The sequence below is a fragment of the Blennius ocellaris genome, assembly GCF_963422515.1.
Source record: "Blennius ocellaris genome assembly, chromosome: 10".
In the NCBI taxonomy this organism is placed as follows: domain Eukaryota; kingdom Metazoa; phylum Chordata; class Actinopteri; order Blenniiformes; family Blenniidae; genus Blennius; species Blennius ocellaris.
This window is the reverse complement of record NC_137659.1, coordinates 5,664,056-5,688,024: the sequence shown is the minus strand read 5'-3', so window position 1 is coordinate 5,688,024 and position 23,969 is coordinate 5,664,056. Positions and strand designations below refer to the sequence as shown.

Genomic DNA, 23,969 nt, shown 5'->3' with positions numbered 1-23,969 from the left:
CTTTAATGTCAAGCGCGAACAGTGGGAATAATTACAGCACGCCTATGTTTTCGAAATTACCTTGCCCGGGTGGAGTCAAACAGACGGCCTGGCTCAACGCTGAGAGGACGCTCTGTTCAGCGAGACCGATCCTTAGCTTCCCAGCCAGAGACCTGTCAATCAAAAGCACCGGATCAACCGTGAGTCGGTGCCGACGCCGCAATGAGCGTCACACACTTCCAACACGTGTGTATGAGAAGGTTTGAAGTTGCTGGAAATTGTGTTGCGTGACTATAAACATGTAGATGCCTGTGGTCACACAAACCGCAGTGTGTGTGTGCGTGCATGTGTGTGTATAAGAGAGAGTCTTATTTTACCTGACTATGTAGCGGGCCTCTGAAAAGCGGCATGCCACAAAGAGGCCTTTGATGATGTCGATTTTCTTATTCATGGCCTGAGGCAGGCAGGAGGAAATTGAGATTCACAGAAGAAGAGCGAGAAGAGACAGAATGCAAAAAAGACTGGGGTCACCAGCGAGTACAAACTCCATGTTCAATTCAGAATGTATGAAGATAGAGAGGGGGAAAAAAAAAACAACAACAAAAAAACAACCCTCTGCAGCAGTAGAGAAGGAAAGTGAAACTAATTGCACGGGAGATTCAAGGTGGGTTACTACAAGGCTGAAAAAATTAACCTCTTCCCACTGAAGTCCACAAATAAACTAATAATGTCTTGTTCGATACACAATTGCATTAACATTTCTTTTTCCCCCGCTGAACTCAATTCTGCCAGGCAAATCGAGGGAAACAATATTTTCCCCCCAAGCCTGCTCCTGCCCGAGCCCCGCCAATGAAAACGTTATTCCGTGGCTCACCGAGTTCCCACTCATGCTGGCAATTTCCTTCAATTTCCTGAACACGCCCCCTGCTGTCAGGCTGGCGGGCTGAAACATCATGCGCTGGTTGCTACGGGAGCTCTCGGCCACGAGGCCCAGGTCTCCCTTCTCCTGCGCCTCCGCTTTGATTTTGTCCAATTGTCGCCCTGGAAACAAGAGCGAGACGGTAAATAAGCGGCCGCGGCGCCGGTCTGATGAGCGGAAATGGGCGGCATTAGCCACGTGGGCCAGTGTTTGGGTGCAACGCGCGTGTGTGTCCATTACCAGTCGCTTGAGCGACGGCTTTCATCAGCACCGTCTCCCCGACACCGAGCTCCATGCCGAGGTACGCCGGGCCCAGCTGGTTCAAACACAGGTATACACAGCACAGCAGGTCGTCTGGGAAAAGGAGCACACGCACGCACGCCTTTTATTACCCACAATACACAGACACACAGATTCAAACAGACAGGCCGGGCTCCGAAAAAGCACAGGCGCGCAAATAAAAACAGACACGGCCGCACGCAGCACTGCGCACGCCGAGACGGCCACAGTCACGCTTCAAACACACAGAGAAAAGCTTCACGCAGACAATCGACAGAGATGATGCATACGAGCTCAGAGACGCATAGACGGAGACGCAAGCACATTGATGGAGCCGAGAAGTATGACACAAACACAAAGAAACAATCACACACAGATAAATACATTTTTTTTAAAAACAACTTCAAACACACACAAATCGAAACACAGGCAAACACACACACACACACAAAGCGGCTGATTCAGACACGTCTGACGAAAATAACGTCACGAGTTATAAAACATGGAGTCGAGCACAGAGGCGTTCGAGACACACGCATACAAATGGAAGTACACACGGACTCAAACGCAGTCAGACACAAGTACACAAACAGAAACACACAGCCAAGCATCCACGAGAGTGCAAACACTGACATGTAACACAGGAATAGAAACACACAGCACACACATCAGTCAACACACTGAGTCAAACACACTCAGACATCAGTATATAAATAGAGATACACAGACAAACACACACAAATGTGTACTGAAACACAGATTTTCAGGTACCTAAAACCCCACACACACGCATGCACACGCACGCACACGCACGCACACGCAATCGTGAAGTAAGGCATTCAGACATGGGCACGCCAATTGATTTACACATGCAAGGAATAAAAAAGAAGCATTCAGATACGTCCATACAAGTGGAAATACACACTCAAACACACCGCCACACTCGCACAACCCCAACACACACACACACAAATAGAAACACACGAACTGAAAAACACTTTCAGGGACTCAAAAAGGAAATCACATACAGACAAAGTCAAGCAAACAAAACAGACAACCAAATACATGTAAATATGGAAAGAGTCCAACACGCACATGCACACGGTCCCACAGGTACAGAGACAAAAACACATCAACGCAGCGACTTGTCCTCCCGCTTTTATGTGCAACCTGGCTTCATCGTCGTGTGCGTGACGGAGCGGCTGGCAGCCGGCGGCCCGCGTCGCCGTGCATTATGGGAGAGATAAAACAGCATTTACCTGGAGAGAGCAGCAGCACGGAGCGAAACAGGTTCGACAGCGTCTCGATGTTTCTCAGCCTGGGAAATAACAGCGGGATTGCTTTGAGACAAGGAGGATGACTTAAACGAGTTTTAAGGCCGTCCAATAAATTCAGCGGAGAGGTCAAATGAGTTCTGTCTGGAGGTTTTAATCGGAAATGGGAGCTGGAGAGGCGGATGAAGCAGCTCACTTTCGGAAAATGCCATACATTGGATAATGATGGGTAGTTGAAGGATCATTTCCCTTAAATATTGAAAAAAAAAAAAAAAAAAGAGCATGTTGGCAGACTCGAGTTACAAGTCGTGATTTAAAACGTGTGATTGGGATTCCCCAAAGCGAACAATCAACATGAATTCATACATTTCTCTTCGGCTCCCAGACATTATATTCCCATCATCAAGGCTTCCAAATGTGTTGGGGAAAAAATTCAAACTTAAATATGGGGGAAATCGTGAAAAACACAAGTGTTCCTTGAAGGTTTTCCCATTTGTTTAAATTCTTCTTGTTTCAAGCACTACCCTTGGAAAAAAAAAGAAAAATAATAATAATCCAATTGTCTCACTTTGCCTGCCTGGAACACACTCCTCTAATTTTATCCCAGAAATTCCCAGCAGGTAGCCTGGGTTGTAATCTTTTTGTAAAAATGCCTGGCTGTGTATAAATCCTTTTGAAAGCCTTGCAATCACTTCCTCCTGAACAGCGTTTACCTCCCCCTGGGATTCAAAAGAGCCGCCGCCCATATGGTGCGCTTACCTGCCAGAGTCCTCTTCAATCTTCTCAAAGGTGCGGGCCACCGCCAAGTACGGCACTCTGGAGGGGGCGATGAGCGTCGAGTTAGACGGGTGAATAAATCGGCGCCAACACATTTACACGTTCACGGCGTTTAGCCGACTCGGCAGTTTGGAGCGACGAGCAATTAGCGCAACAGTGAGAGCGGCTTTGATTCGGGGGTTAGCGACGCCGCGTGGAGGACGGAGGTTACAGATGCCATGTTGAGAACGCACTCTCGACGAGTTTTTCCACATGGGAGAACAAATAGTAAATTTACTACGCTCCATATGGCGGGACAAGAAAAAGCAGCGGAACAGTAAGCGGAGAACAAAAGCATCCTGAAGGGGTTCTTTTTTTTTTGTGGGGAGTTGGGGGGGGGGGCTCTGTGAGCTGTGGGATTTTAAAATCTGCTTCATATATTAGACTTGGAAATAAATCAACTCAACATTTTTTTTCAAATCTCAGATGGGTTTTGTTCCGAATGTACACTGATGTACTGATGTACAAAGGTTTATTCAGTGATCTCTGAAAACTAAAGCAGCGATGCGGGGTAGCGGTTAGGCAGCCCCGCCTCGCAGACGGACAATTCCCCCTGTTCCGATTCCAAACTCTGAGACAGTGGGAAGACATACAAACTCGTGAAATTACACCCGTTTCTGTGGAAGTGGACAACGTTTTCAAAACATTGCCGGACAAACGCAACACTTTTCTGAAACGAAAATGAGAAAAACAATCGGTTTCCACTGTCTCATGTTATATAAACAGGGGCAGTATCGTTTTCATTGTTGTACGGTTTGGGGGTTTTTTCAGAGCCATTTTAACCTTTAATAACATTGTGGTTATTTTTCTTTTTTACCTCAAGTGGTTCAAACTATGCTAAAAAATGTAACTGTTCAAGCCATTAAAAAAAAAAGAAGAAAAAAAACTATTTTAACTCTTTTACCATTTTATACAAATATTAACAAATTATATGAATTCCGTCATTTCAAAAATGTGTGCAAGAGTATAAGTTGAGCTAAACGCATATAATTTCCATATATTGTTCAGGGGGGGGCTGCAGACCTCTGGTATAATGGGATAATTTTCTCTCACAGGCAAAAAACATTAGCCCAAGGTGAATTCATGACTCTTTGTGATTGTTATGGCCCATCATGAACTGCCCAATCCAAGGTTTACCCTGCATTTGCCCAGGATCAGCTTCAGGTACGAGGGAGGGAAGGAGGGAAGGAAGGAAGGAAGCATCGACACATGGCTGCATGATAACTCTCTTCATCCATCCATCGTCCACTGCTTATTAAGGGGGTGGGTTGCGGAGGCAGCAGTCTAATGATAACTCAAAGCAGTCAAATCGCCCACATTTGCAGAGCGAGTCAGATTAATAAAATGATCAATATTTACTGTGCACTTTCAAAAGGTGGTTGACCTCAGCACAAGCTGTAATAAGCAGGAAGCCGTCATTACAGCCTTGATGTAAAAAAAAATCCATGATTTTTCCATGATTTTCCATTACGAAGTCAGAGCACTTCCTGGGCATGAAAGTTTTATTCTTTCAAGAGTTTCTTAATGTATAACTCAAAGGAGGGGGGAAAGAAATCGGCTGCTGTTGATTTGAGTTTAGCTGAAAGGGGAAATAACAAAATCCACTTAAACAATGGCAACTGTCATGTCTGCTGCCCAACGTCTCCAATCTACCCTGTTTAGTGGGTAGATTCGTTTTGTCTTTGCGTGACAGCCTCAAGTGGGGGTGAAAGTTAGAAGAAGAAGAAGAAGAAGAAGAAGAAAAAAAAGCTTGACGTTCGATTGCACTTCCTGTCCACACAGGAATCTCGAGCCTTGCAATTATCCAGCAAGGAATAATCCATCATGATCAATCACAGGGCATCCTGATGAAGTCTGTCAACGCTACCTGGGCAGGCGGTGATTTTTAGATTTACTTTGGGATTATATTATACTCAACAGCTTGAAGGAAGAAAAAAAAAATGGAAGAGAAATACACTAAGCCTGGCTAAAGCAACGGCTTGGTTCCCATAATCCAAAAACTTCACTGATCTTTTCATCCAATGATGCATTATTGAAAAATGTGAATTGTATCAGGGCTGAGAAAATCTCACACTCTTCTGAGGGCTTTAAAAAAAAAAAAAAAAAAAAAAAAAAACTTAATATATCTTGGTAATCCTCCGGATCACAATTTCACCCAGATGCTGAGAATAGCTCATCACCATAAGAACTTTCTCCCTCACTGCTTCTTTTTCCTCCCGTGTCTGTTCAAACGGTGGGCAGAAGGGGGTTATGTGGATATAAATCATTTTAAAGACATTTAGGAGGGCAGGAGCAATATGCCATCCATCCATCTTCTCTGCCTGTGATGTCCAGTTCAGGCTAAATGGGAGCTGGAGCTCATCTCAGCAGCCGCTCTGCGATTGGTCCAGTCCGCACGTTTACACATTCACTTATGCACAGACATGCTAAGACACACAATCCGGGGCAATTTAGAATCAGCAAATAGCCCAGCGAGCATGTTTTTATTTGTGAAAGGAAGCCTGAGTACCTGAAAGGCCCCAAAGGACAATACAGCGGCAACACCAGCAACAATATGAACAGGAAACTATGAAGAATATGATGGATGAGGCATTGTGAGACTTCTAGTTCCTGTTTGAAGCTTTAATAAGGTACAATTTGTTATATTTTCCTTCAGTGTGACTGAATGGAAAGTAAAATCAGACTTTCTATCAGTACAAAAACAAATTGATGCCGTGCTGCTGGTATACAAACACAACTGCGGCCCCGTTAACACAAAGTTTTAATTAAAAACGCATAGTTTTTGCATTTCTGTTTCAGAAAAGTTTCAGATTTACGCGGCACCATTTTGAAAACGATGTCCATTTCCTCGGAAAAGGCAGGAAAACTGAAAATAAAGTAGTTTTCATGTAAGCGGGTGCAGTTGGTTGCTTTTGTAATGAAACCATACGCTATACAAGAGAAAACAAAACTCTATAAACATAACGTCCCATAATTCCAGGAGAATATGGACGGGCAGTATTGCCATTAGGGCATGAACAATCTGGACTTTTTTGGGATCGATGCCAATTCCGACAAATTGGCCGATTTCAATGCCGGGGTAACGCGTCAACGTAAATGTGGCAGCAGTAATAAAAGCACAGATGGAGAACAAGCAGATTTAAAAAGAAAATAATGCTCACTCACAGTCTTCTAAGTCTGTAAACGGTTGCAATTACTTTCCTTGCCAGTGAAGGTTTTAAGCTTCTGAGCACCAAAATCGCAATATTGTGACAGGATACTTTACATTCGGCTTTTCACGCTTTACTACTTCCCTCTGCTATCGGGTGACTGGAGTTTGGCATGAAAAGATTCTGAGTGTCATCGACTGGATATGAAACACAAGGAGATAAGAAAAGCAACATAATCTTTGCAAATATACAAGTGACAAATAAGCATGGACATTAGCCGACATTTGGCCGATTCCAAATTCTCTCATGGCGATAACCAGCCGATTGATTGTCGGGCCCGAATTGCCACTCTGAAGTCCAACAATTTTGTTATTGTCCATCGACTCGCGCATGTGCAGAAAATCCATTTATTAAAATCATGGTGCGAATGCGCAGTAGCAGCATTTCAGAAAAGTGGCATTTTCCCTCGTTTCCATGGGGATGGTTTTCAAAAGCGTTTTCAAAACATTGCATTCACAGTTGCTCCAAACACCGTTGTTGTGTAAACAGACACCCAAAACACAAGGAAGGTTTACCCATTTACACTTAAACACTGCTACACAAAAAAAGCAGCTGCAAAACAAGTTTGTGCCACAAGGTGGTGTATTAAGCATTCGGCGGCGATAAAAATACACTAAGAGATGCATCCATATTAGGCAGAATTGAGGAGAAATGATTGCTCGGCCCTTCTCTGGTTGCATATTACACAACCTGATTGCGATACAAAGAAATCACATTACATCTTTATCATGTTAAACACTTTGTGTTGTATATTTTCCCTCTATGATAAATAAGAGTTATTCTATGTTGCCCCCTCAAGACATATAATTACCCCCTGCCGAGTTGGAGCCAACATGACACTGACTAAAGCTCTTTGGCTGCGACACAGACGTTTATCTACGTGATTAACAGGTTCCTTCCATAAGTTCCTCGTTAGGCTGTCGGTGCCAACACACGATTCCCTTGAAAAGTTATGAGATGAACAAACTAATACTAACGGATCTTTGGTCGGGGGGATTCAGAAAGAACACTCTGAAAGAGACAAGGACTCATCCTTTCTATTCTAAAAGGCCCGATGATGAGAAGAGGAGCATGCGTGACTTACTTCTGCCCGTGCTTCCAGCAGGCGTGGTCCACGGGATGGTAGTTGTTCCTGGATGGATTGTAGTCGGTTTGTCCCGAGGCGGACTCGCTGCGAGAGAGAAGAAAAATGAATTAGTGTCTTATTAAACGATGGTGACAGCTGTTGCAGTCACCGACGGCGCCGGCTCCGGCTCCGGTTTCTTTGTAGGCACAGAGTCGTCCGCATTATTATCATAACAATGAGACGCTTTGAAATATAATCACTCTTTGGGGAGATTTTGTGCAACTTTTCCTGGTTTTCTTATACAAGAAGAAGCTGCAAAGTTCACTGCAAAGGAGAAACACACTGAGGGGAAAAAAAAAAAAAAAAAGCTCAGTACTTTTAATTAGAAAGTCTTTCCAACATCAGCGACATCAGAATTATTTATGCTTCTGAGAAAAGTCAGATTGGGACAGTTTACAGTTTTTGTTTTTGAGGTATCACGCCTTTGAGAAATCGTCCCCGGTCTGAACTGCGCGGAGAAGAGGTACAGCTGTGAACTTTCTTTTGTATGCATGCCCGTCACTCCTTCGCCGTCGCACACGAGGCAGCGGTGAAAAAAATTAAAAGCGGGATGAAAAATGCATTTTCCTTCCGTTCGGAGGCTAAAAATAGTTGGCGGCTGGAATAGTTAACGTGACCTCAAAGTGACAAGCTGGTTTATTTACAGTGTAATGAAAAGCACTGTGTTACGCAAGCGGGACGGCGATAACGTGAAGGTAATGGGAATATTAATGAGCAGAGACACCGATTGGCTTAAAGCACCAGAGCTGCTGCAACAGCTGCCTTCGTTTTCCTTAAACCATCTGGTTATTTCCACGGTCCTGATGTATGAAGAGAAGAAAAAGCTCTTAAGAACAATGATGCGTCACTCTTCATGACACAGAAGGAAGAAATCCCTGCTTGATTAATTTGGGTATTTTTTTTCCCCCAAGTGATGCTGATAAAACACATGTAAAATCTAATTTCCTTGTGGGAAGACAATATGAATCAAGAATGATCTCGAGCAGTGTTGGCCTGGAGATTAGAGACTTGGATTTGGAATGGAGTGTCACAGGTTCGATACCGACAGGTCCTAGTCTCCATGTCGGTTAAATGCATACAACTTGGATGGCTGTGGATTCATGCCACTATGGAGGCATGAATCCAAATAACATTGTTGTTATTGTCCATTTACAAAGAGACGGAATTGGGAGTGTTTCCAAAATTTTGCATTTCCACTTTAGTCTCCTGGTGGTAAAGCAGTTTTGAGGGTTTCATTGCATAATTAGTCTTCACAGATCACACAAAGTGGATTGGAAGCATGTGAATCACCTGAAGTCCTAATTCCGTTGTCTCATTAGTCCTCCCTTTCAAAGAAGCCATTCAGTGATGTTTTGCTGCTTTACGTTAGTGTGAGGTTGGTGAAAACAACCGCGGGAAAAGATGCCGCCATTATTGTTATTGTATCTCAACTTGCGCAGGTGCAGAAGAATTATTTACTACGGCTGTGGTGGGCATGTGTTTAAATAGGGATGAAGCCCAAGCAATTTCAGAAAATTGCTTTTTCAGCGGCTCCGAGGACCGCCTAAAATCAGACTTGAAAACGTTGTGTGAACAAAGCCAAAGCTTCGGCATACTGAGTCACAGATCTTTAAAAAAAAGGTTGACTTTTTGACAGATTTGGGGAAGTCAGACCTATAAGCCACCTTCCTCAAAACCAAATATTATATAAATATACAGAAAACTTGTTCTAAAGTTGCCAACCAAGTTCTTGACATAAACTAAATAGGGTCTGGCCTTGCTTTCACACTCCAAATATAAATTCAGGAGATTCTTCTTTGCTTCATTCTTGTATCAGCCTCAATAAGCAGATTATTACAGATATTGTCATGAGTTTTCGCCTTGAAATTCCACAGAAAATCTGATTTCTCTGACACCAAATGTCAAAAGATTTGCTGCAAGTCTGACATTAGCTCATTTAGACTTTGTGTGTGTGTGTCTGTGTGTGTGTGTGTGTGTGCGTGCGCTTTCACCTGTTCTGGCTACAACTCAAGTCTTGGCTGAGAGTGTGCTCGGAGATAATTAAAACCGAACTTCGCTCCAAAACACACAGATGATGATAATACTGCCTGCTCGCTCAGCTGCAGCTGCATAATAGTTTCCTCTTCTGCTTTTGGAGGAGCGCTGCTGCGCCTCTCTTGTTTTTTTTTGTCAACATGGCATATATACTTGAATGAATTATTACTGAAATTGTAATCAGTGAAGAAGGGAATTTAGATGACTGTCAGCAGCTCCCATGCACGGGCTTCATCAGCGGAGGAGCTCGGATGAACTCGACTCATCTGTTTGTTTGCGAGGTTTCACTGAATATCAAATCAGGGACTTTCAGGGTTTGCGCTCCGTTGAGCTGCCAGTACTACGGCCCCCACTGAGTGTATGACGGAAAAGAGTCAACAGAGGAGTGACTGCACAAACTTCAGAGCTCCACTCGGAGAAAAGGAGGCAGCATCTCGAAAAGGATCATCATCGGTTGGTGGCTGTGTCTGCACCGCCAGAAACAAAACCAACCAGTGTAACCACAGTACGACCATGAAGCATTGCTGCCGATTCAGCAACTCCATCACAAGTTTAGCAAACTTTGTTACCGGAGCAAATTGAGTGACTTTTTGCAACTAGTTAACTGGATGTTGGTCATTAGTCATCAGTGGGTTCAGGACAATTTTACTCTGAGGCGTACTCCATGCTACAAGCTAAAGTGTTTCAAGGCTCACGCACCATCGATGCTCCATATTAAACATGTATTATTAACAGCGGGTTCGGTTCCTCAATACACAGTCAACAGTACACATAAGGCAGCACGTAGACAGACACTATACACTGTCTTATGTGTACTGCGGGCGCAGTTGTTTACTGGAGCCTTCAAAACCGTTGGAGGCCTTTGAGTATAGAGTATAAATTAAGCTTAATAGCATTTAATAAGAACTCGTACCGGCAAATAGTTCAAGATTAGCACTTGTGCTTGAACTCGTCCTTTAAAAATGTGGAATCAGTGCATCCCTAATTGAATGATATAGATCAAACAGATAAAACTTTACACAACCAGATCGCATTTATTTGATGATTGGCATTAGCTCTCGCTTCCATGTTTACCATTGAATGACACGAAAGCCTTGAATATTAAAACTCTTGGTTGCATATTTTGTACACAGCTGCGACTGTCGCTCTCCACACAGGGTTTATTGTCTGATGCATCAGTTACAGAGGTATGCTTCATGCATTCTTTTGTAACTAATAAGTCATTCAGGTTCCACTGTGGACTCATTGACAGTCCTTTCATACAAAAAAATGATTGTCATAAGAATAATAACTCAAATATTAGTGATCCCGAGTTATCGGTGCAGCACCAACTCGGTCAGAGGAAATGTCCCACAGGAAGGCGTGGCACCTTCAACTCGTCTCACCCTTTGGCGTCTGTACTCTCCTCCTCGGACTTCTTCCTCGCAGTGCTTTTCTTCTCCACTTCGCTCTTTTCCGGATTCTCCGTCTTCACCGTCGTTTTCCTGGGGGCTAATAAAAGCAATAAGTGAATTAACTGAAGACGAAAGGTGAGGGTGGGACAAAGAAGGTGGGACGCAGGAATATTATTTTTCCATCTTCATGAACTGATAAAAGCACAGCACAATTTACAGAACCTGTTTTCTTTATGCAAGCACAGAACTATGCAAATTCCTCCTCACCAAAGAAACTGCTGATAGGGGATTTTTTGGCCGGCTCCTTATCTTTCTGCTCTTTTGCTTCTCGCTGCTTTTTCGCCGTTTGACTTTTTGGGCTCCCTTCACCGTCTCGCGTGTCCTTTTCAACCACCACCTCCTCCTTCTTCTTCTTCTTCTTCTTGGCACGGGTGAGCCCCGTCTCATCATCAGTCTTCTCCGTGGATTCATTTTTCTTTTCCGCCCCCTCAGCTTTCCTTTCTGTCTCATCAGAGCTCTTTCTCGCCACCTGCTCCGCGGCCTCCTCTCCCTCCCCTTTATTCAGGCTCTCCACCTCCTCGTCTGGGCTGTTAGCCTTGGTCACTGCCTTTTCAACCTTCTCCTCCTTTGCTCCCTCCTCCATGGCTTCGTTGGCGTTCCCTGCACAAGGTAGGAAAGAAAGGGAATAGAGTCATTGAAGAGATAAATGCCAGCAGGTTTACCGAGGGCAGGCCACCTTTTCTTTTTCTTTTTTTGTGAGACCGTGTTTGAAGATAGTTTTCAACATAACAGCCTTCTTCAGTAAATGCCGCAGGTTATATTTCTGAGGTTTCCTTTTCACCACGGAGAGCCAAGTGGGAGAGAAATTACTATTGACAAACTCGCTGTGCCAAGGCCATGACACCTAGCCGGTGAAGAGCCACACACGAAACTTTAATTCTCACGTTCAAATTGGTGAAGTGGCGAATCCAAACGACACGAGTGATGCTTAGCCAAATCATTTTAGCGAAAAAGGGAGACGTGGCCTTTTCCCCCCCTCGGCTGATTAAAGAAAAATCGCAGGCGCAGATGTTGAGAGTGGAGAAAACTGAAGTTACTGCTTGTTTTCACACTCAGCAAACTCGAATTTTGCTCCGAGCGAGACGCCGTGGCAAAACAAAGTGGGAGAGGGACGAGTGGCTGGTGTCGACTCCCCTGCCTCACGTCTCGCAGATGGTTCGCCGTTTGTCAGACTCAGTCGTGACTAAAAGTCTCCAAACAAAATGAACACGAGTCAAAAGTGAAGCCTTATCGCAGAACGCCGGCGCCGCAGCTGCTCCGACGGGCCAATGACTGAAGGCTGTGGCTCACACTCGCGGGGCATATTAACACAGACTGGGTTTCATAATCACAAACAATGACTGAGAAGTGGAGCGGCACTGATGTGAAGTGCTTAGCACTGTTGCGTCCGATCAAGAAGCCGGTTCTTAAATCTGCATTGGATTTTTCTTTTTCTTTTTTTTTTTTTATGTATAAACGAGGTGGTCCCAGACTCAATCCCAGAGAGAAGGGTTGAACTCACAGACCACCTCACTATCCACGGCGTTCATCTATAATTGGATAGTGTTGAAAGCCTCATTCGGCTTTTTACAATTAAAAAAGAAATACAAATAAATAAAGCAAGGCACTCACAAATCTGAGAAGCTGCAAACAAAAATGTCCAGGATTTTCTCTTGAAGAAAGAAGTGATGGATGAATATTTGTGCATTCTTGCATATAAACGAGATGATACTGCGAGTGCCTTGAGGGAAAACCTCCTTAACTCTTCTCAGTTTAGGAGTGTAACCGATACTGGTATATCGCTGTGTATAGTCTCTCAATGTGAATGTTACAGGTTCGATTCCCCATCTCCACCTGCCGAAGTGTACTTGAGCAAGACACTGAACAAACAATGACAGCCTCCAGAATGTGATGAGTCCCGGTCCAGATTCTCCTGGGACTCAGTAGTTTTATAGTTGACAGTGACTGGAACAACGATTCAACTTGGTCGTCTGTCAATACGAATATCCGAATACATAACAAAAACCAACAACAGGACCCACTAGTGGCCCCATATGAAAACTACATATTTTTCTGCGTTTCCGTGTAAACAGACATCATTTTGAAATTTTTCTTGCATGAATGCAAATCTTTTCTGAACACAAATACGGAGCGTTTTCACTTTGAAACGTCGTCGTGCAAAAACGGGGTCTCAGTCTGCAAACATGTAGTGGAGGTCGACTGGTGACTTGAAATTGCCAATGGGTGTGTTTTATAGTTTGTCTTTCTGTTGATGACCTGGCAACCCATCCTGTGTTTGTCTTTCACCCACATCCACCTGGGATCGAGCACAGCGCGTCCCTGCTGGATACAGTTGTGAGGAAGATGTAATACTCGTTTCCTCTACTATAAATGATTAACACCAGGATGTTCCCATCCTGTACAGGAGTCTCTTGTCTTTATCCCAGCAGCGTTGCGAGTACCTGGGCTGCCCTCCTCCACACGGGGACGCTTGTTTTGCTGACCCCGCTCCTCTTGGGCCTCGGCTCCCGTCTCCTCCTTCGGACTCTCGCCGTCGCTCCTGCTCTCATTCAGCTTCCTCTTTGGAAACATCTTCCTCGCTGCACAAACACGCGAGGACAGCCAATGAGGCGGGAGAAGGGGGTGGAAGAAAGGGAATAAAAAAAAACAAAAAGAGAGGGCGTTAGAGAGGCATCGCAACAGAAATGATGCCGTGATCAAACAGAAAAGAGAATATTGAGATGAAAACGGGACGAGTCTGCCATCTCTCCGCCGATGTAGGGCAATGGAGAAAGAAAAGAGAATCGCAGATACATACTTTGCTGACGAAGACATTAATTCCACCCTGGAAGATATGCGGCACAGGACCTTACAGTTCTGGGGTAATTTCCTTTGTCACCTTATGCAGCAATGTTGCTGAGGGCAACTTTGGTTGCTCGCTCCTGTTTTGGTCCTTGTTGAGGATCTATAGCATAGGTAGCTGCTGGTGCTGGTTTTCTTCTGGATATTATAATGAAAGCATTAACCCGGCACATTAGGAACGCAATTTCTGGTGAAATTAGAGTTACTTTAATGTGCCGATTTCTCCGGCTGCGATGGCGGCGGGGCTTTTTATTGTGGCAACGCACCACTGCTGAAAGCAAACACTGCAGTCATCAAACACAAAGGGAATGGGATGATGAAAAGAGAACGAGCTGCTGAAGTAGGATGAAGGAAACAAAGTGAGAAAGGAGGTGCCTCCCAAATGAAAACAAAGCTGCAGCACTAGAAAAACTCGGTAGCTCTAAGTAGCTTAAATTCTCCTTTTAAATCCCTACTTTTCTGATGTGGCATGTAAAATGAACATAAACAGCAGATACATGCGCATAAAAGCCACTTGGCTTTTCTTTTTTTTTTTCGTGCATATCGCAGACATCTGTACACAGATTATTGGAACTAAACACGCAAGTGAAGAAACCAGCACCCTATCTTAACGTGTTTACCAACGGCTGCCATGAGACAACATATGTTTATGCTCCTTTTGGAGAAAGCTACGCAAGGCTGCGAAAGAAACAAGGGGGGAAAAAAAAAAAAAAACACACAAACACCAACAATCGGCTGCAATAATAGGACAACACGCTCTGTTGATTTCATTAGTGCCCAGTCAGCAGAAACGGCACATTGCAAGACAATGCAGCAGTCATAATATTATTATCACCATGCAAATACATGCGGGAAAATAATGCGGCTGCAGACTCAAGGGGAGTGCACTTGTGCTTCGAGATGAGATTAATGACAAACAGAGCAGCATGGCACAGTGTCGAGGTTGTCAATCTGCAAAACCTGAGCGATGAATGAAACAAAACAAAAAACAAAACAAAAAAAAAAAAAAGGGTGGGGAGCGCGCTGAAGCTGTTACTGGTGAACAAACTTCTCTGCGTTTGTTTGGTGATAAATGTCTTGTTACACCCCCCTCATTGAAAAATAATGAGTGTTTGGAGCCATTAGGCTCCTGCTAACAAGTAATCAAGTAAAATAGCTGGAGGCGACGGAGCCATCAATCGCTTGGCGCTGGTGTCAAAGTTCGAAATGTTGATGAAGATGAGACGAGCAAAGCTGGATTAGTTCCCGATCGGATACTGACCCGTCTTGCGTTTGACGACGCCGGAGGGGGAGATGGAGCTGTTGGGGGTTCCGGGGGTGCCCGGTGAGGCGGAGGACGCTGGGGTCATCGGGGTGGCGGGGGTTACCGGCGTGGCCGGGGCCGGTGGCGGGGACAAGGGGGTAGGGACAGCCTTAAACACATCATCATCATCCTGGAAGACACAAGGAAGGCCACCGGTGATGGGGAGGCGGACAACAAGGCCTAAGGACAACATCTCGGGGGTTCTTCAGCAGGTAAATTGGTTTTAAACATTTATTACATAAATCTTGCGTCACGCCTCTGCAGGTCGACGGACTGTAAACATCTCAGCGATTGATTTTCTTACGGTGGGCACATGAAAAGAAGCTGTTGAAGGCACAGCCGCAAGTTCAACTCAAAATGAAAAGATCTCCGAATGAAAAGGAGTTCCGTTGCATCAGCAATGAATGAAGACATATTCTATGTAACTCTCTTGGTAGACTCTCTTTTCTTTTTGACATTCACTTGACGCTCCACCATTTCTTTCTCTCCCGCTGCTTACTTTGGGTTTATTGCAGAAACTTTTAAGTAGGTTGGGGTTTTTTTTAAATATCATTCAATAAATTATTTGAATGATTGATAATCACTGATTTCAATTATTTTAATGTAAACGCTAAATCTTAGTATTTTTGGATGACTGAAATATAGACTCGCCTACTTTTTAAAACAAAATGTAAAAGAAATGGGTTTGACTTCCAGGTAACGAATGAAGTTGATGTGTGTCTCACAGGTCGAATTACAATAACAAGCCAACTTTGAAGCCTCAATCTCACCTATAAGATCGTCAACTTGAAATCCATTTTATGGAATTCTTATTAACAAAACTTCCAAAATAACATCCTAGTGAGCCAAAAATAAATTTTGAAAGACGACAACGCTGCTACTGCCGCCAAAAATTGTGCAGAAATTTGATTTTTGCACACATTTTGGACACTGTAGCCTAAGTGTGTCGTTCCCCTTTTGTTGACGTCCCTCATATTTTGCTCCTTCCATGTTAAACCCAAAAGGCTCAATCTATATTTATACAAGCAAATAGTGCGACAGGACGACTAATCGTTATGTTGATGTGAATATGACATGATCCTATAATTACAAGAGCTTTATTGTCATTGTAAATTACACAGTGAAATAAAATATGCCATTTTATATGGAAAGTTCAGTCAAAATGGGAATTTAGTCAGAACATACCACCCCCCAAAAAAAAAAAACAATTTTTTTTAAATAAGTGAAATACTCGTATCTTTAGGTCACACTGATATTTTAGAGAGTGGATCTGGATCATGCTGCAATGAAATTAATTAAAATGATAAAGCTGAGATGTCAAAATAAAAAAAAAAAAACACTGCTTTCCCAATAACAATAATTTAAACCATTAAAAATGACAGATTGTTATGATCAATATATTAAGACACAAACTGAGTAATGAGCATGAGAAGCATATAACTCCCATTTGTTTTGAAGGGAGATTTTTTTGGGGGGAGGTACATATTGACTGTTCCAATCCACCGATGATACTGAAAATGCAGGACGTGACGGCAACAATTTACCAGCTGTCCAGAACAATAATCTCACACGGACGAGCGTGGACTGTTTCTATCAGCAACTCTGGAGCTGGTGTGTTCCGCCGGAGAGAATGGGAGTAATTGCTTTTTTAATTTGTCGTAAAGAGGAAACTAATTTGTTTATTCAATGTAAAATAGAGTCGTTGGATGACCTGTCAACATGGGACAGCGGAAGAATTAAAATAATAATTTAAAAAAAAAAAAAAAAAAAAAAAAAAGCTCAACAAAGCAGGCAGCGTTTTAGGAAAGCCTCGAATGACACGACTGCACAAAGATGCTTGAAGTGCGATTTTTAGCCGACCGCAGAGGAAAGACAAGCCAAACACACCTCCAGTTATCAGACACTATTCAACAGATGGTCTCTGCTTCGTGGATTCGATACGGTGTTTACAAGAGGGAAAGGGGGGCGACTTTAGGGAGTCTTAAATACATTGAAGGACTCTGGTGAGCTCCCCGGGACGCTCGGATCAACCCACTTGTCAGGAAGCATGAGGAGTCATGCACAAGTGGACCTGTGAGACTCCTTTAAAGGTTGCTTCACATTCCTGCACTTTCAGACTTTTTAATTAATAGAGCTGGCGGGAACCTGGAAAAATGACACACACCACCAGTGCAGGAGTTCAGAATCCTCCACAAATTATTCAGGTAATGGAAGGGAAATGTTCACCACTGTGTAAAGGTTGAGAGCTGGTTTATTATAATGGCATGCATCTATAATGTAACACCAGCAGCTGGTTAGATCCAGATTTATCCCCCCCCCCCCAAAAAAAAAACAACAACACACCAAACATAATGTCAATCGTCACCTTGAAAAGAACAAATATCTTCATTACTCACAGCCCGACAGTCACATCTGGCGGAGCTTCCCTGTTGCCATTGGTGGGTGTATTAGTGCCTAGTTGCAAAAACATGTACTCGACATTGAGGATGAAAGGCGAGGTCAAACCGACAAACACGCCATGCATCCACCATAATCTCTTCCCTCAATGAAGAAATAATGAATAATTGCTGACATGTTACGAGCTGCAGTGAGCAGCGCGGTTAAGAGAAGTGTTTATCAAACAACAGGTGGTTGAACGACAGCCAGAGCCGATAATCAGGTCTTTTTCATTACGTGGCTTATTGACAAATGCATTCAGCATCGTGATTCACCGTACAATTACTGTGCCTTTGTGTGGCCGCGCTTCTCCTGTCACTAAACAAACAATAGGCAGCGATACGCCTACTGGAGCCCTAATAGACTTAATTTGCCTTAATTAGGGGTTACCATGCAAATTTTGAACGTTTGATGGGTTTCACACTTTCCTGATAACTTTTTGGGTTGTGTGTGTGTGTGTGTGGGGGGGGGGGGGAGGCTACTTAGGATTCATCCTTGATGATTATTACAGCCGATGGGTTGAGGTTTACGACAGACATCGCAGGAAACTCAGTTTTGGAGCTTTGAATTCAGTTTTGAATTCCAACACAGCAGCTTCCACAATGTCTAATCTTTTGCATTCCCGACCACCGGGAGCCACATTTTGAATGGATGGATACATTTGAATAAATGCCAGTAGCAATCGCAGTGGATGACGTTTGCATGTTCTCCTTGTGCAAAGGTGTTCTTCAGATACTATACGATTGAAGACTGAATAAACTCACAGGAAGTCCTGCTCCATTACTAATGAGGCCATTTGGTTAATGTCGCCTTAAAGAAACGTTGGCACGTCTCCGAGGCTAAAAGAGATGCCTGTATAATGCTTCTACATTAGGGCGTCAAACATAAGGCCTGTGGGATAAAACCGGCCAGCAAGAGGCTCCTATCCAGACAAACCACCAAGCAAATCTAAAGAATTTTAAAGAAAACGTTTTTGTTTTTTTCAAACAAGAGCAGTGACAAAACACAACACTGAGACCCGACCTGCAATTCATGACCATCAACGTGGACATCATAAGGCCAGGGGGCCCCATGTGGCCCTTTAGCTCTGTGTGACTGACCCTCGGGGTGTCACTGACAAATCCTGACTCAAATTAAATTTACTGTTATTATTGTCTTCATTACATCTGAAATGGTAACATTTTTCACTTTATTACATTACTAGTTGGGTCAATTGTTACCTTACAAAACTGGTGTTTCACAGTGGAAGAATATATATAAAATACATAAAAATATAGTTATTTAATTATTGTACGTAACGACCTTCAAATTTTTACATTTCCACACAAAGACTGGGAAAGACTGAAGAAAAAGTGACACAGACCAACAGTAACAACAACAACAACAAAAAAACACCTGTCTTTTTATCAACAGATTATTATTTTTGGATTATTATTACCAATAATAAATCCAGCGTAATAATTTTTCAGTACCCAGCTTCAGTATTATGATGCATCTTGGATATTTATTACTGTTCTAATGTGTTTCTACACCTTTTAATGTGTGTTTTTACACTATTCATTGTTCTTGTTATTAGGACACCTTTTAACGCCCAAGTTGTGCCTCCTGCAAAGATCATTTCATCCACGAATGCACCTATAGTGTATATGTCTCAATGACAATAAAGATATATTATCTATCACATCATTCTTTTTGAGCAAAGCTCAAGTCAACTTATGTCTCGGCCCTTAATAGTCGTGCTCATTTTTCATGCGGCCCTTTGAGAGAATCATTTGCCCGCCCCTGTTCTAGACGTTACTCAGCTCCCGCTTGTCAGTTTAATCAATGCAACCATTCAATCCACCGAACAACATTGAAAAGCAGAGACTATTGTGCTGATCGGTCGTCTGTCCTTCCGCATATTCGTCACTCTCACATTAAAGACTCAAACTTTCCTTCCACCGTGCCAAGAAACACATTCTCATCAGTTCCCTGCATCACGTCACTGATCCTCTTACTGATTATATCCAGATGGAGGTTTCTTGTTTTTGTGTACATGATCGGTTATTCCCGGGAACTGAAAAGGAACTTCTCCAGGTGCTGTGAGCAAAGTTCAGTGGAGGAGTAGAAAATTAAAAGCACTATTATGTTTTGATTGTGATTAGTTTAATGAAAACCGAATCTTAATTTATATTCAATGTAATTGTATATTTGTAGTAAATATGTTTACAAACAGGTAGGGCTGACGACTTCGGCTAACCGAACCAACAAGCGGCAGCCACACGTTGTTGGGACAGCGTCCTGATGAGGGAGTGAAATGTCATGTTGGGAGCAGAAGGTGACCGTACAGCAGCATCTGGAGGTGAGGAGCAAGAGCCTCGAAAGGGATCAACATCTGTTGTCTGGAGGCGGGGTTTTTTTTTGAGATTCGGGGAGAGTGATGGTGAATAAAAAGAAACCATATGCAAAGAGTGCCAGAGCAACTTATTCAACCACCTGAGAAAACTCCACAAAGACAATGAACACATCTGTATGTGCCTTTTCTGCATAGGCTTCTCTTTTTAAATATATTTGCTTGCACTCTGTAATGGCACATTTATTAATGAGTACATTTTATTTAACCACCTAAGTTTCATTTTGAACTGAAAGAATTGTTCACATATCTATTTAAAATTGAAAGTGCAATGAAAATATGTTTTCCTTAACATCATGAATAATCGTTAATTAATAATCGTGATTTTGCTATTGATGAATATAATAGTAATCAACATTTTGGCCATTATAGTTGTGTATTGGTTATGAGGTGAACGTGAACTATGCAGATTTTTTCTTGTATATAATAGTGCTCGTTTATTTTCACTTAAATGTCTTTAATGCTATAATTGTCCAATTTTTGCAAATCAACAGGAATTTTCTTTCACGTACAAGTTGAGAGCATGAATGCATGGAAACACAACAAATTACAGCTCAGCCAGGCTTTTGCGATAAGTACTGTGTGTGTGTGTTTTTACAAATGTGCGATATATTGTGCAGTTATCGAAAAAAGTTCCGTGGTTGATGCATCGCACACTAAATAGCGACTATAAAGTGTCGAAATGTGCGTCAGTCGGTATTTGTGCTGTGAAGAACTTGCGACCGGTCTTCGTCAGCTGTGATCGCCTCCAGCTCTCAGTTGGATTAAATGGTACATGATGATGTGGGAATAAGTAGAAAACTGAGAAAATGTTGCATTTAGTTTGATTACTTCTAATGAGAAATAACTTTAAGGTGTGAAACTGAGTTTGTACCTTGTCCGCTTTCACGGGGGCTTCCTTGTCCGCTTTCACGGGGGCTTCCTTGTCCGCTTTCACGGGGGCTTCCTTGTCCGCTTTCACGGGGGCTTCCTTGTTCACTGGTCCTTTTGGGGCCACTTTTTCCTTCACTGCCGGAGCCTCGTCCTCGTCGCTGTCCAGGATTTGACGGCTGCGCTTGGTGACCTTCTTGATGGGCGAGTCCACCTCCTGAACGCCATTCTGCACCTTTAGAGGACTCTTCACGGACCTACAGCACAAAAAAAAAAAAAAAGCACCGCGCCCGATTTACACAACGCAGATCAAAAAGCGCCCAATGGGGAATTTAGGAAAAACGACACAGACAACAGCGGAAAGCTATAAAATAATGAAAACCCATAAAATGGAAGTGAGAGCCATTAAAAGGAGAGGTCAAAGCAATAATGAGAGCGTCATTACATGAAGGCAAGTCAATTAAAGTGAGCTTTAAGATACACTTTAAAGCTTATGGAGTCCGGAGATAATTAACACTTATCATCAAAGCAGCACGGAGATGAGAAACGCCAGCATCTTTTGATTCTAACGACAGGACACAAAAAGTTTCACTTTGTAATGGAGACCTGCGAATGGGGGGGGGGGGTGGAACTGCCAGCATGTAGGCAGGCTTTCATCAGGAAGAAATGCTTGAAAATGAACTCGGGCTTCACTTTGACTGGCTCGTTGTTTTATTTTCAGCTGGTTGAGTTTTTCAGTTTGTCTTTCTGTCCAATTACTAGAATTTTAGAGGCAAGATTAGCTGTGGCTACGTGGACATTTTGTTCATTCTATTAATATAATTCATTCATTCTATTGAGTTGTAGGAGATGTAACCCTGTTCATGATCTGGTCAGACCACGTAAACAGCACATCGGATTGGACCAGATAGCGCACGTCTGTCATTTAAAGTGATGTCACTCACAATATTAACCTCAGCAGATAAACTGAAAGTGTAATCAATATAGCATCTTCATTTAGGATCTCCGGAAATCATATTTATCATCATATATCGTCTTTTCTTGAACATTTCTTTGGTGTGTCAACTTTAGATAAACACATTCAATAAGTCGAGGTAACAAGTCCACAGTCTATAACGGAGGGCTTCTGGGTAAATCTGAATGTGAGATCATGTCCACACATCAGCAGACAAACTATTATGCGCCAATAGGAAGATATTCAAAGTGAACATGAATCAATCTGTTAATGTTAATACGATAATTTGACTCTCATTCATTGGAGAATTCAAGCCAACAAAAGGAGAGCTGCAGGTTTGGACGCTCCAATGGAATATCTGAAAGAAACTGGGCATAGTGCAGAAAATCTTACTTTTTCACGAGTTCATCTGACTTCTTTTTCTGAATGTCCTTGCTCTTCGGCTGGAAAAATGATCTAGTGGAAAAAAAGACATACAATTACTATCATCTCATGGATTCATAATCTACATGCAGATAGATCTTTATTTGCTTATCAAAACCCTGAAATATATCATAATATGTGTTTTTCTAGGTGTGCAATGATTTTGAAGTGATGCAGAAAAACCTTCCCATGAATATGAGCTACATAACAGGTTTCTAACTAGTCGGAGACAGTTGCTCCTCACTTGAAATGACGCTCAAATATCCACTGAATAAAAGAATAAAATCAATTACACACAAATGATTTTATAACATTCCTAGGTACCAGAATGCTGCAACAAAACAATTTCCCTTCGGGGATGAATAAAGTTATCTATCTATCTATATCTATCTATCTGATCGCCAAGAGGTGCAAATAAAATGTGATGTAAAAATGTGTAAAATCAATCAGAATAATCCAACGTATAAACTATGTACATCCAATACAAGGCAAGAATAGAAAAGGTGGAAAATACATTTGATCCAAAAAAATGAACAAATTAGAAGGAGGAAAATGCCAATGGATAGCTGGAGAAATGTATGTATGTTAAAGTAAGTTAAACGTGAACATACTTTCTTTGTTGCACAATCTGATGATTTGATTGACTTTATTCAGATAGAAAAGGTGTTTTAAACAAATGCGCAGCTGATGCTTGTATGACTGTATCACGAAGTGTTGAGAGACTGATAATGTGACTAATTGTGTAGTTTGAGTGACACACGCTGCCTTTACACTGAAGCTAAAAATCACAATATACTATTGCCCCAGCCTGCCATCAAAACACACGTCCCAAACTAACTCATCTTAACGCTATACTTTCATCACACTTTGCGGTTTATACCTCGTTTAAGTCACATTTATTCCATTAAACTGTAGGAGAAGCTAGCATACAAACAAACACTGTCAAGCTAGCTCCAACCAGGAAGGTAAACACAAACTTTCTCCTCGTTTCATAATGTTACTTACGCGATGCTCCGCTGCATGTTGTCTCGTAAAGGTTGTTTTTTTTTCACCTTGTGCCGCGTTTATAAGCGTCGTGATTAAAGCAGGGTTGATATTTCTCATCCACAAACACTCGCACATTAAAAACCAGCAACTCCCGCGCTGCAAGACGGTGAAATCACTTGGAATATTCGGCGCCAAAATGACTCGAAGACAAAGATCGTTTACTGACAAGATGAGCCACTCTAAACATAAAACATGGGCCGTTCAAATGAAGGCACGGAGATTCGAAAGTTTCCACTACGTTATACTTGTGAAATGCACGGGCATGCATATATGATAAAACATTATTTCAAATCATGTGAATGGATTCATTTATGATCGAAAGCTTAAAATCTGATTCGTGTCCGCGGTACTAGAAATTCTTGTCAGAGTGGAACATATTCGCATATGGTTCTCCCCCTTCTGTTTCTCCCGGGAAAGGCTGCTGTCTGGTTAAGGTGGCGTGGGCGGCGCTGCTGCCCCCTGTCGGGTGGGAGGAGACAGTGCACGTGGTGACGAGTGTTCCGAGTGGTCCTGAAGCTGAAGGGACATGACGAGGTCGTCCGTCATGAAACTTTTAGCTCGAATGCATCATTCATACAACTCCTATTATTCCCTTAAAGAACGAGAGGGAGA

The 23,969-nt window shown here is 42.7% G+C and overlaps 1 protein-coding gene across 1 annotated transcript in view; it reads right to left on the bottom strand.

Annotated features, from left to right (window-relative positions):
- lig1 (ligase I, DNA, ATP-dependent) overlaps positions 1-23,452 on the bottom strand; it is a gene marked incomplete at its 3' end in the record, with an annotated part of 52,317 nt that extends 28,865 nt beyond the window's left edge. Inside the window, exons 1-14 of the mRNA XM_080502975.1 lie at positions 23,316-23,452; positions 22,281-22,343; positions 20,937-21,189; positions 15,193-15,364; positions 13,532-13,669; positions 11,298-11,690; positions 11,022-11,127; positions 7,561-7,647; positions 3,211-3,267; positions 2,437-2,495; positions 1,139-1,252; positions 854-1,020; positions 357-433; positions 61-152 (exon numbers count right to left, since the gene is read on the bottom strand). Coding sequence (XP_080359101.1) covers positions 61-152; positions 357-433; positions 854-1,020; positions 1,139-1,252; positions 2,437-2,495; positions 3,211-3,267; positions 7,561-7,647; positions 11,022-11,127; positions 11,298-11,690; positions 13,532-13,669; positions 15,193-15,364; positions 20,937-21,189; positions 22,281-22,343; positions 23,316-23,332 — 1,795 coding nt within the window. The 5' untranslated portion in view covers positions 23,333-23,452. The remainder of the gene's footprint in view (positions 1-60; positions 153-356; positions 434-853; positions 1,021-1,138; positions 1,253-2,436; positions 2,496-3,210; positions 3,268-7,560; positions 7,648-11,021; positions 11,128-11,297; positions 11,691-13,531; positions 13,670-15,192; positions 15,365-20,936; positions 21,190-22,280; positions 22,344-23,315) is intronic.
- Positions 23,453-23,969: the final 517 nt, after the last annotated feature.